General features: G+C 38.7%; 1 protein-coding gene across 1 annotated transcript in view; it reads left to right on the top strand.

The window, feature by feature from the left end:
- The window catches only part of CCNT1 (cyclin T1), a 29,410-nt gene extending 15,634 nt beyond the window's left edge, over nt 1-13,776 (top strand). Inside the window, exons 7-9 of the mRNA XM_055337227.1 lie at nt 1,185-1,348; nt 1,509-1,579; nt 11,838-13,776. Coding sequence (XP_055193202.1) covers nt 1,185-1,348; nt 1,509-1,579; nt 11,838-13,241 — 1,639 coding nt within the window. The 3' untranslated portion in view covers nt 13,242-13,776. The remainder of the gene's footprint in view (nt 1-1,184; nt 1,349-1,508; nt 1,580-11,837) is intronic.
- Nucleotides 13,777-14,000: the final 224 nt, after the last annotated feature.

Raw genomic sequence — 14,000 nt, 5'->3', positions numbered from 1 at the left:
ATAAAATCTAAAGAAATAAATAATCCAAGAGCATAATTCTGTAAGTTTAGGTAAACTTGTAGTTGATAGTGACTGAGAATCTAATTTGGAGGATTCTGCAATAATTACGGTATTTACTTATTTTCAAGATTTTATCTACTTATTAGCACAAGCAGAGGGACTGGCAGAGGGAGAGGGACAAACAGACCCCCTCCTGGGTGGGGAGTCCAACACCCAGGTTGATCTCAGGACCCTGAGATCATTACCTGAGCCAAAGTCAGATGCTTAACCAAATGAGCCACCCAGGTGCCCCAATAATTAAAAGACTTCCTTTTTCTTCCCCCATTGCTAGATAAATGTGCATGTATATGTGTAAAGAGTTATAATATTTTTTCTTCCTTCTAACCTTTTTAAAACAAAAATTATTAATATATGACTTGTATTGCCAAATTATTTGCTCAGTCTCATCTCTAATTGATTAATCATGGAAAACCAAAGATATTCCTACTGACTGTCAGGACTAAGAAGTTCATTTTTATACCCCGATAGAAGAAAGTTTTGAAGTAAACCATCAATTAAACACATTCACAATTGAGAGAGTGTTCATTATTTTATTTTATTTTATTATATTTTTATTTTTTATTTAAATTCAATTTAGTTAATATGTACTGTATTATTAGTTTTAGGGGTAGAATTTAGTGATTCATCAGTTGGATATAACATACAGTGCTTATTACATCAAGTGCCCTTCTAAATGCCCATCACCCAATTTCCCCTCTGTACATTATTTTAAATAGACCAGACCTGTGATTGGCACAAGATAAGATGATTTTAAGACAGTTTAAAGTATTTGATTTAGGGATTATATATCAACCAAAAATATTATAATTTTCCTTAAGTTCTAAGTTATTCTCAGGATAATAGATCCTTATTTTAAAAAACTGAGTACCCTATTTGGTCCTGGTCTTTCGTCAGTGGGTGAGATTGAATGAAATCTAGCTAAAAAAATTCAGAAATGTTACCTGAGCAGGTGGGTTAATGGAAAATCATGTTGAGTGCTGGATCAGAGCACTGGATATTTCTTACCCTTCTTACTCTCCAGTGTTTTAATTTTTTTTTTTCTTTTTAAATAATGGAGAGTTTTAACTTTGGGTTCAGAATTGAGAGCTCATGACACTCTCTTGTTTCCTTCCCTCTGATGTCAGCCTGCATTTGACCACATTTAGCCTGCAGTACACACCTCCTGTGGTGGCCTGTGTCTGCATTCATCTGGCTTGCAAGTGGTCCAACTGGGAGATCCCAGTCTCAACTGATGGGAAGCACTGGTGGGAGTATGTTGACGCCACTGTGACCTTGGAACTTTTAGATGGTAAGTTTTAGAGTAAGGGACCTTGGAAAGCACTTGCTCTTCATCTGTCACATATCTGGCCCAAAGTGACTTGATTCAGATGAAAATAGTTAGTTGAGGTTATTCTTGTTTTTTACTCTGTTTCTCTGAGTTTTTCTTAAATGTTCTATTTCATTTGTAGAACTGACACATGAATTTCTACAGATTCTGGAGAAAACTCCTAACCGGCTCAAACGAATTCGGAATTGGAGGGTAAGAATTATTGCTGTCAGCTTGTGGTACAAAACCAGTTTTTTTTCTTTTAACTGCACAGTAAATATACCAAAATTGGATATGTAACCCAGGTTTGGAATTTCCCTTTTTCTTAGTTATGTCATAATCATGACTTCAGCTTCATAGCTTGGATACTGGCCCGGAAGTTAATGGTAATAGGTGATAGCAGGATTTGTTTTGTGTTGTGCAACTCTTGTGATAATAGTCAGCAACATTGGTTGAGTGTTTTCTATGTAGAGACTGTTAGGGGAAAAAATGTAACTTCTCTGAGTCCTAATGTGTTGGGTTCTGGTAGAGGAAAGGTAGAGTTACAAGGTTAGAGCTGGTATCATTCTGTCTTTGACATTATTTGCTTTTAAATGGATTGTAGAATTTTGTTTTTATAGATGGAAGGCAAAAGTTGTATTTCAAATATTTTTCAAAACTTATAATGAGATGATTCTTTTTTTTCCTTGGCATCAGATAGAAAGTTTGTTTAAAAATATTCCTGCAAAAAAAATATATATTCCTGCAAAAAAAAAAAAAAATATTCCTGCAGGGCAGCCCCGGTGGTACAGCGGTTTAGCGCCACCTGCAGCCTGGGGTGTGATCCTGGAGACCCAGGATCGAGTCCCACGTCGGGCTTCCTGTATGGAGCCTGCTTCTCCCTCTGCCTGTGTCTCTGCCTCTCTCTCTCTGTGTCTTTATGAATAAATAAACAAAATCTTAAAAAAATAAAAAGATAAAAATGTTCCTGCAATCTCAGAAATTCAGATTGATAAATTTAATCTCATTCTTCCGAGTTTGTGAGTTGTAGAAAATGAGTTTACCTAGATTTTAAAGAAATGACAGTACATAGGTCATCACTGTGATCATATGACACTTCACCAAAATTTCTGAAATTTGCTTTTGGACTAACTGCTGTCATAAGTCATAAGACATGGATAAATTTTAGATATGCACAAATTATTTTTTTAGTTGGCTTGTAGCATTGGTATAGATTACTATAACTTTTTGGTGGTGTGATAGAATACTTAATACAAGATTTATTCTTTTAGCCAATTTTTTAGTATACAGTACTGTGTTGTTAACTATAGGCATTATACGGTAGGTCTCTAGGACTTACCTTGTAACTGACTTTGTATCCTTTGACTAACAGGTTCTTGTTTTTCCCTACTCCCCAGTTCTCTATTTTACTCTGAATGAATTTAATTCTCTTAGGTTCTTCATATAAGTGAGATCATACTTTGTCTTTCTGTGTCCGGCTTATTTCACAACAAAAGGCCTTCATTCATGTTGTGGCAAGTGGCAGGATTTCCATCCTTTTCTTTTCTTTTTTTTAATCATGGTAAAATGCATATAGCATAAAGATACCATCTTAATCATTTTTAAATGTTTAGTAGTATTAAATATATTCATATTGTTTAACCGTTATTACCGTTCATCTCCATAATACATTTCATCTTGTTTTTGCTGAGTTCTGAGTTCAGTGTGGGGCTTGATCCCATAACCCTGAGATCATGACCCAAGAGCTGACACCAAGAATTGGATGCTTAGTCAACTGTGCCACCCATGTGCCTCTCATTTCATCTTGTAAAATTGAAACTATACCCATTATATAAGTCCCCACTCTCCCTCCCTCTCAACCCTTGGCAACCACAATTATACTTTCTACTTTATGATTTTACTACTTTTAAGTACCTCATATAAGTGGAATCATTAAGTATTTGTCTTTTTGTGGCTTATTTCACTTAGCATAATGTCCTAAAGTTTCATCCATGTTGTAGCATATTGTAGAATTTTGTTTATTTTTATTTATTTATTTTAAAGATTTTATTTATTTATTCATGAGAGACACAGAGAGGCAGAGACACAGGCAGAGGGAGAAGCAGGCTCCATGCCCGGAGCCCCACATGGGACTCGATCTCGGGTCTCCAGGATCACACCCCGGGCTGAAGGCGGCGCTAAACCACTGAGCCACCGGGCTGCCCCAAATTTTGTTTATTTTAAAAGCTGAGTGATACTCCATTGTATGCATCTACCACATTTTGCCTATCCATTCATCTGTTAATGAACAATTAGGTTGCTTCCATATTTTAGCTGCTGTGAACATGGGTGTATAAGTATCTCTTTAAGACCTTGCTTTTTATTCTGGTTATATATCCAGAATTGGAATTGCTGGATTATATGGTAGTTCTGTTTTTAATATTAATTTTTGAAGTGGTTTTAAAACTTTTTAACTAGAGAAATAAAACAAATTTTTGAAGTCCAGATTGTTCATTTTCTTTTGTTACCTATACCATTGATATCATATCCAGAAATTCATTCCTTTTGTTACCTGTATCGTTGATTTCATATCCACTGTTATGAAGCTTTTTTCCTTTTCTAAGAGTTTTATTAAGCCCTTTATCCATTTTTGAGTTAATTTTGTATATAGTACTAGATAAGGGTCCAACTTCATTCTTTTGTATGTGGATATCCAGTTTTCCCAGCACCATTTATTGAAAAGATTATCCTTTCCCTGTTGACTGTTTGGCATCTTTGGTGAAAATCATTTGACCATGTATGCAAGGGCTTATTTCTGAGTTTTCTCTTCTGTTTCATTCATCTGTATGTCTTTATGCCAGTACCACACTTTACAGTGATTATTTTAGCTTTGCAGTAAGTGTTAAAATCAGGAAGTACAAATTCTCCAGTTTTGTTTTTCATTTTCACTTTGATTTGGCTATTTGGGGTCCTCTGAGATCCCATATGAATTTTAGGGTGGTCTTTTCTATTTCTGCAAAAAACATCATTGGGATTTTGATAGGGACTGCATTGACTTTGTAGAAGCTTAGGGTAATAATATTCACATTTCAACAATTTTAAGCCTTTGAATCTAGAACATAAGTTTTCCATTTAGGTCTTTTTTTTTTTTTTTTTTAAAGATTTTATTTATTTATTCATGAGAGCTACAGAGAGAGGAAGGCAGAGACACAAATAGAGGGAGAAGCAGGCTCCATATAAGGATCCCGGGGATCCGGGATCACGCCCTGAGCCAAAGGCAGATGCCCAACTGCTAAGCCACCCAGGCGTCCCTCCATTTAGGTCTTATGTAATTTCTTTTAGCAGTGTTTTGCAGTTTTAATTGTACAAGTCTTTCATCTCCGTGGTTAATTTAATTTATAAGGTTTGGTGGTTTTTTTTTTTTTTAATACTGTTGTAAATAGGATAGTTTTCATAATTTACTTCATAGATTGTTCATATATAGAAATGCAGCTGAATTTTATGTGTTGACTTTGTATCCAATTACTTTGTTGGATTCATGTATTAATTCTAACTTTTTGTGTATGTAGACATTTCTATATAAGGTTATATCATCTGCAGACAAATATTTTACTTATTTGCCAATTTGAATGTTCTTTCTTTTCTTGAGAGAGGGAGAGAGAGGGAAAACGTGAGTGGGGAGGGGCAGAGGGAGAGAGAGAGAATCTTAAGCAGACTCCATGCTCAACACTGAGCCCAGTGTGGGGCTCCATCTCACAACTCTGACATCATGACCTGAGTAAAAATCAAGAGTCAGATGCTTAATTGACTGAGTCACCTGGGTGTCCCTGAATGCTTTTTGTTGCCTGGTTGTTCTGATGTGAAGTGAAAGGGGGCATCCTTCCCTTGTTCTAGATCTTAGCAGAAAACCTTTCTGTTTTTCACTGTTGAGTGTGATATTTGCTATGAGTATTTCATATATGGGTTTTATTATGTTGAGGTAGTTTCCTTCTATTCCTAGTTTGTTGCGTGTTTTTTTTTTATCATGAGAAGGTGTTGGATTTTGTCAAATGCTTTCTATATCTAGAAAATCGTGGTTTTTTTCCCTTTATTGTGTTTATATGGCATATTATATGGATGATCTTTGTATGTTGAACCATTCTTGTATTCCAGGAATAAATCCCACTTGGTCATAGTGTATAATCCTTTTAATACGCTGCTTAAAAAGATTGGTGTTACTTCTTTAAAAGATTCACCAATGAAGGCATCAGGTCCAGGGCTGTTCTTTGTTAGGAGATTATTTTATTATTAATTCAATCTCCTTGCTAGTTATAAATCTACTCAGATTTTCTATTTCTTTATGGGTTATTCTCAGTAGGTTTTGTATTTCTAGGAATTTAATTTGTCCATTTCATCTACATTATCTAATTTATTGGCATATAATTGTTGAGAGTACTTTTATAATCCTTTTTATTCTGTAGAATTGATAGCAATGTCTCCACTTTTATTTCTGATTTTAGTAGTTTGAATCTTGTTTTTTTCCTAGCCCATCTAGCTAAAGGCTTAATTTTGTTCTCAAAAAGCCAATTTCTAGTTTTATTAATTTTTCTCTATTCTATTTTCTATTTTATTTCTGCTCTAATTGTTATTTCCTTCCTTCTACTTGCTTTGGCTTTCGTTCTTTTTTTTTTTTTAAAGATTTTATTTATTTATTCATGAGAGAGACACACACACAGAGAGGCAGACACACAGGCAGAGGGAGAAGCAGGCTCCATGCAGGGAGCCCGATGTGGGATTCGATCCGGGTCTCCAGGATCGCGCCCTGGGCCAAAGGCAGGCGCCAAACCGCTGCGCCACCCAGGGATCCCTGGCCAGCTGTTCTTTTTGTAGTTCCTCAAGCGTTTGTTGAGATCTCTATTGTTTTTTAATGTTAGTGTTCATAGCTATAAATTTCTCCCTTAGTGCTGTTTTTTCTGTATCCCATAAGTTTTGATATGTTGCATTTTTGTTTTCATTCATTTCTAAGTATTTTCTAGTTTCCGTTTTGATTTCTTTAATCCAAGGGTTGTTTAATAGTGTTGTTTAGGGGCAGCCCTGGTGGCTCAGCAGCTTGGCTCAGCAGCTTAGCGCGGCCTTCGGCCTGGGGCGTGATCCTGGAGACTGAGAATTGAGTTCCACATCAGGCTCCTGGCATGGAGCCTGCTTCTCCCTCTGCCTGTGTCTCTGCCTCTCTCTCTCTCTCTCTCTCTCTCTCTCTCTGTCTTTCATGAATGAATAAATAAAAGTGTTTAGTTTCTACAGTTTTGTGAATTTTCCAGTTTTCCTTTTGTTACTGATTTTTTTAAAAAGATTTTATTTATTCATGATAGACATAGAGAGAGAGAGAGAGAGAGAGAGAGAGAGGCAGAGACACAGGCAGAGGGAGAAGCAGGCTCCATGCCAGGAGCCTGATGCGGGACTCGATCCCGGGACTCCAGGATCGCGCCCTGGGCCAAAGGCAGGCGCTAAACCGGTGAGCCACCCAGGGATTCCCGTTTTTTTTTTTTTTTTTAAGATTTTATGATTTTTTTTTTTTTAAGATTTTATTTATTCAAGAGACACACAGAGAGAGGCAGAGACAAAGGCCCAGGGAGAAGCAGGCTCCCCACGGGGAGCCTGATGAGGGTGTTGATCCCACAACCCCGGATCACAACCTGAGCCAAAGGGAGATGCTCAACCACTGAGCCACCCAGGTGCCCCTGTTACTGATTTTTTTTAAAAAAAGATTTTATTTATTTATTTTGGGGAGGGGGGAAAGAGAGTGTGAGCCCTTGAGAGTGAGTGCTCACACATGGGAGCAGGGGGAGGGACAGAGGGAGAAGTAGATTTCCCACTGAACATGGAGCCTGACCCTGGCTGGATCCCAGGACCCAGAGATCATGACCTGAGCCAAAGGCAGACGCTTAACTGACTGAGCCACCCAGCAATCACCTTGTTGCTGATTTCTAACTTTGTCTTGTCAAAAAAGCTAATTGTATCATATTTGTCTTTTTTTTTTTTTTTAAAGATTTTATTTATTCATGAGAGACAGAGAGGCAGGCTCCTCACAGGGAGCCCAGTGTGGGCCTTGATCATCCCTGAACTGGGATCACACCCTGAGCCAAAGGCAGATTCTCAACCTCTGAGCCACCCAGGCGTCCCCATATCTGTCTTTTAAAAATTAGACTGGGCAGCCCTGGTGGCACAGTGGTTTGGCCTGCAGCCTGGGGTGTGATCCTGGAGACCCGGGATCGAGTCCCACATCGGGCTCCCTGTGTAGAGCCTGCTTCTCCCTCTGCCTGAGTCTCTGCCTCTCTCTCTCTGTGTCTATGACTAAATAAATAACATCTTTAAAAATAAAAGTCATTAAAAAAATAAAAAAAATAAAAATCTAGACTCAATTTGTGGCTTCATATATGGTGTCTCCTGGTAAAGGTCCCATGTGTACTTGAGAAGAATGGTTTATACTGTTGTTGGGTATGTTCTGTTTATGTCTTTTACATCTGGTTGGTTTATATTTTAAGTTCTGTTTCCTTATCTTTTGTCTGTTTTTTCTGTCCAGTGTTGTGGGTGGGTATTGAAGTCTCCAAGTGAAGTCTTCTGTCAGTTTTGATGGTCTTTTATTGGTATATAAATGTTTATAATTGTTATAATTGCTATATTGAGTCTTTTATTAATATATAATGTCCTTTTGTATCTTTTGAAACCTTTTTTGTTTTTTTATTTTTTTAAAAATTTTTTAAAGAAGATTTTTATTTATTCATGAGGGACACACAGAGAGAAGCAGAGACATAGGCAGAGGGAGAAGCAGGCTCCATACTAGGAGCCCGATGTGGGACTCAATCCTGGAACCCCAGGAACATGCCCTGAGCCGAAGTCAAATGCTCAACCGCTGAGCCACCCAGGCATCCCACCTTTTTTGTTTTAAAGTATATTTTGTCGCATATCTGTCTAGCCATCCTTGCTCTCTCTTGATTACTGTTTGCATGATTTATGTTTTTCCCTCCTTCCATTTTCAGCCTGTTTGGGTCTTAGGATCTCAGTTGCTTGTAGATGGCATATAGCTGGATCATATATTTTTATGCATTTTGACAATCCCAGTCAGTCATTATTGGAGAGTTTAACCTATTTACATTTTTTTAAAGATTTTATTTATTCATGATAGAGAGAGAGAGAGAGAGAGAGAGAGAGAGAGGGGCAGAGACATAGGCAGAGGGAGAAGCAGGCTCCATGCAGGGAGCCTGATGTGAGACCCGATCCCGGGTCTCCAGGATCATACCCTGGGCTGAAGGCGGCGCTAACTGCTGGCCACCGGGGCTCCCCCCTATTTACATTTAAAATAATTATAGAAAATGTCATTATGCTTAAGCAGTTTGTTTTCTATATGCCTTGTCTTTTTTTGTCCCTCATTTCCTGCATTACTGTCTTTTAGTTGATTTTTTCATAGTGAAAATTTTAAATTCTTTTCTCATTTTATGTATATTCTATTGCTGTTTTCTTTTTGGTTACCCTGAAGATTACATTACATCATAAAAGATATAATAGTTTGAATTTATACTAGTTTAACTTCAGTACATACAGAACTTTTCTTCTTGCTACCTGCATCTCCATATCTTTTATTTGTTGATGTCACAAAGTTGTATCTTTTATATACTGTATGTCCCAGAACATTAACTAATAGTTTATTTATTTATTTATTTATTTATTTATTTTTCTAATAGTCCTTTTAAATGCAGTAGGCTCTTAAATAGAAAATAAGATTTGAGTTACAAACCAAAGTTACAGTAATACTAGGTTTTCCTTTCATTATACTTTGCAGGACTCCCTTGAGCACTTCTTGGATGACTGGTCTAGTAGTCATGAACTCCCTCAGCTTTTACCTATTTGAAAGATCTTAATTTCTTCTTCATTTTTAAAGGACATTTTTGCTGCATATAGGATTCTTGGTTCACAGGGTTTTTTTCTTTTAGCACTTGCAGTGTATTGGCCCACTGTCTTCTGGCCTCCAAAGTTGCTGATGAGATACTTGTTCATGATCTTATTGAGGATCCCTTGTACCTGCTGATTGACTTCTCTCTTGTTGCTTTCAAGATTCTCTGTCTTTGGCTTTTGAAGTTTAGTATGTCTTGTGTGAGCCTCTTTGAGTTCATCTCACTTGGAATTTGTTGAGCTTTTGTTTCTATTCATGTCTTTATCAAAGTTGGGAAGTTAGCAGCCATTATTTTTCCATATATTCTCTCCGCCCCTTTTTGTCTTTTCTCCTTCTGGAATTTTCATGATGCATGTGTTGGTCCACTCGATGGTGTCTCATAGGTCTCTTAGACTCTGTTCACTTGCTTCAATCTTTTTTCATTATAATTTTCATTGTCCTGTCCTAACGTTTGCTGATTCTTTCTTCTGCCTGTTCAAATCTGCCTTTGAATCCTTCTGGATTTTTCATTGCAGTTATTGTATTTCTCAGCTCCAGGATTTCTTTTTGGTTTCTTTTAGGTTTTCTGTCTCTTTATTGATATTTCCATTTTGTTCATATATTGTTTTATTAGCTTTGTCCACAATTCCCCTTATATAGTTATTTGAGTATCTTTAAGGGAGTTATTTTAAAGCCTTTGTGTTGTAGTACTGCCATTTCAGAGGCAGTTTCTGTTTATTTTTTTTCTTTTGAATGGGTCGTACTTTCTTGTTTTTTTAAATGCTTTGTGATTTTTTTGTTAAACACTGGACATTTGAATCTGATAATGTAATTCTGGACATCAGATTCCCAGGCTTTTCTATTTTTTATTACTGTTTTTGGATGGAGGGGTGGATTTGATTTTGTGTGGTGTCTTTGCTGAAGATCACCCTGAGGTATAAACTAAGATATTCTCACTTCTTTTCTGATCCTTTCCCTGAGAATATGTGATCAAAATTTTCTAGTTCTCTCTGTATATGTAGTTTTTATTTTTATTTATTTTAAAAAAGATTTTATTTATTCCTGAGAGACACAGAGAGAAGCAGAGACATAGAGGGAGAAGCAGACTCCTTGCAGGGAGCCCATCGTGGGACTCAATCCCCCGATTAGGATGATACCCTGAGGAAAGGAGAAAAAATGAGTGGGAAATATCAGAAAGGGAGACAGAACATGAAAGACTCCTAACTCTGGGAAACGAACTAGGGGTGGTGGAAGGGGTGGGGGGTGGGGGTGACTGGGTGACGGGCACTGAGGTGGGCACTTGACAGGATGAGCACTGGGTGTTATTCTATATGTTGGCAAATTGAACACCAATAAAAAATAAATTTATTAAAAAAAAAAAAAAAGGGATGACACCCTGAGCCCAAGGCGGATTCTCAGCCGCTGAGCCACCCAGGCATCCCTGCAGTTGTTTTTTTTAATATCCTGCTCTTTAATGTCTGGCTCCCAAAAGGGGAAAAAAAAAAAAAAACAAAAAATGAAGGGGAGAAAGGGTGCCATCTTTTAAGTCCCCTGGAAGTCACTTTAGTCAGAGGGGCAGGAGGTTGTAACAGTAGAGGTAAGTGCAGCAACAGTGGCTGCCTGCTTTTGGGTCTGTACCTCTGTGATCAGAAGCTGCAATCAGGGATCAGAGCACAGAGCCTGATATTTGCAGGATAGAGTCCTTTTTGCTAGTACTTGCTCCCCCAGGGTGTGTAAGCTATTCTAGGAACAGGTGCACAGCTGCCTCCATTGTGGCTGGGGTAGGAGATGGGTAGTTACTAATGTGCTGAGAGATGCAAGAGTTGATGTAAGTTAACTCCAGTTTACTGTCCAAGGCTTAACCCAAAAGTTGCAAGCCTTTTTTTAAGATTTAAATTTTTTTTTATTTATTTGTGAGAGACAGAGAGAGAGGCAGAGACACAGGCAGAGGGAGAAACAGGCTCCATGCAGGGAGCCCGATGTGGGACTCGATCCTGGGTCCCCAGGGTTAGGCCCTGGGCTGAGGGCGGCGCTAAACTACGGAGCCACCTGGGCTGCCCAAGTTGCAAGCCTTTAACAGACTCCAGAGTTCCAAAATAGTTACATCAGACAAATTCTGCCAGTGAAGTTATTGTCTAGGTGGGGAGACAGATTTCTGGTGCTTCCTTCTCTGACTTTTCCCCAGAATCCTTTTTTAAGGCAAGGTATGATTTCATTGTACATATATGCCACATTTGCTTATCCATTTACCCATTGATGGACATATAAGTTGCTTCCATCTCTTGGCATGAATAATGCTGCAGTGAACATGCAAGTGCAGGGATCTCCTTGAGATCTTGTTTGTGTTACTCTTGACTTAAGGTTTTTATTTTTATTTTTTATTTTTTATTTTTTTTTTTCGAATTAAGGTTTTTAAAATCTTACTTCTAATGTTATGATCCCAGAGTAGCCTCCTGCCTGTGGGCTATCCAGGTCTTCCAGTGTTGCGGCAACCACAGTCTCCTCAATCCAGGGTTGTTTTTTTTTTTTTTTTTTTCCATTTTATAAATTACCTGTGGTGAAGAGATGTCATTTGCTTCATTCTAGGCATGCCAGGCTGCCAAGAAAACAAAAGCAGATGATCGAGGAGCAGATGAAAACACTTCGGAGCAGACTATTCTCAATATGATTTCCCAGAGCTCTTCAGACACAACTATTGCAGGTTTAATGAGCATGTCAACTTCTTCTACAAGTGCAGTGCCTTCCCTTCCAGCTACTGAAGAGTCATCCAGCAACCTAAGCAATGTGGAGATGCTGCAGGGCGAGCGTTGGCTTTCCTCCCAACCTCCTTTTAAACTGGAACCTGCTCAGGGTCATCGGACTAGTGAGAATTTAGCACTTATAGGAGTTGATCATTCTTTGCAACAGGATGGTTCTAATGCATTTATTTCCCAGAAGCAGAATAGTAGTAAGAGTGTGCCATCAGCTAAAGTGTCACTGAAAGAATACCGTGCAAAGCATGCAGAAGAGTTGGCTGCTCAGAAGAGGCAATTGGAGAACATGGAGGCCAATGTGAAGTCACAATATGCATATGCTGCCCAGAATCTCCTGTCTCACCATGATAGCCATTCTTCAGTCATTCTGAAAATGCCCATAGAGGGCTCAGAAAACCCCGAGCGGCCTTTTCTGGAAAAGACTGACAAAGCAGCTCTCAAAATGAGAATCCCAGTGGCAAGTGGAGATAAAGCTGCCTCTTCAAAACCAGAGGAGATAAAAATGCGCATTAAAGTCCATGCTGCAGCTGACAAGCACAATTCTGTAGAGGACAGTGTCACAAAGAGCCGAGAGCACAAAGAAAAGCACAAGACTCACCCATCTAATCATCATCATCATCATAATCATCACTCACACAAGCACTCTCACTCACAGCTTCCAGCTGGTACTGGGAACAAACGTCCAGGTGATCCAAAACATAGTAGCCAGACAAGCACCTTAGCACACAAAACCTATAGCTTGTCAAGTTCTTTCTCCTCTTCCAGTTCTACTCGTAAAAGGGGCCCTCCTGAAGAGACTGGAGGCCCAATGTTTGATCATCCAGCCAAGATTGCCAAGAGTACTAAATCCTCTTCTGTAAATTTCACCTTTCCTCCTCTTCCTACAATGGCCCAGTTGCCTGGGCATAGCTCAGACACAAGTGGCCTTTCCTTTTCACAGCCTAGCTGTAAAACTCGAGTTCCTCATATGAAACTGGATAAAGGGCCCACTGGAGCCAATGGTCACAATGTAAGCCAGACAATAGACTATCAAGATACTGTGAATATGCTTCACTCCCTTCTCAGTGCCCAGGGTGTTCAGCCCACTCAGCCCCCTGCATTTGAATTTGTTCATTATGGTGAATATCTGAATCCACGGGCTGGGGGAATGTCCTCCAGATCTGGCAATACAGACAAACCCCGGCTACCACCTCTACCATCAGAACCTCCTCCACCACTTCCACCCCTTCCTAAGTAAAAGAGACAGAGGAGGAAAAAAAATTCCTTAAAACAACTTTTTTTTTTTTTTTGGTAACTACTGATTCTGAACTAAGGAACTTACTTCCCTTATGAAATATGTCACCCTTCTTGGACTAGGGAATAAATTAATGTCGACATTCAAGTGGGAGGGTGGTAGAGGGGCTTGGTTATTATAGCTACTGCCTCAGAAATTTAACTATTTTATTATAATTTTTACTGGTATTAGAGAGGTGAGAATGTGTTGAAGCTGTGAAGGATTAAGAATACTTTCTCTGTTCTTGGCCTCTCCACCTCCTAATTAGGTTGATTAGAGTTGATGTCTTCCCTCTTCTTGCCAAGACTGAAATATGGAGGGTTTGTTTTATCAAACAGTTGTGGATCCTTTTGGTGTTTAATATATCAGAAGAGAGGAAGTATTTAAACGTCAAATCTTTTAAGAGACTTTTAAAAAAATAATTTAAAGAAAGTAAGTTATCTGTTTAGTTTTTTTTATATCATCGGGGAGGGGATAGGGATTTTGCTGTGTGTATGAGATACATAGCAGTGATTCCTGGGGGGTGGGATTGAAGGGTGGGGGGTATGTAGGGGGGATGGGGTAGGCTTTTGGCCTTGAGTTCTGATAGGCTCGGCCACTTGAAGTGTTGAGACCTTAAAGTGTGTATGTAAGTGTGGGTGTGTGTTTTTAAGTGTGTGTGTTTAAAAATCATGTTTTATCTTTCCCTCCCTGTCCCTCACCATCTTCACTTCCCAACAGTCT

The sequence above is a fragment of the Nyctereutes procyonoides genome, unplaced genomic scaffold (genome assembly GCF_905146905.1).
Source record: "Nyctereutes procyonoides isolate TBG_1078 unplaced genomic scaffold, NYPRO_anot_genome, whole genome shotgun sequence".
Lineage (NCBI taxonomy): Eukaryota > Metazoa > Chordata > Mammalia > Carnivora > Canidae > Nyctereutes > Nyctereutes procyonoides.
Note: the sequence above shows the minus strand (reverse complement) of the source record. Positions and strands in the feature narration are given on the sequence as shown.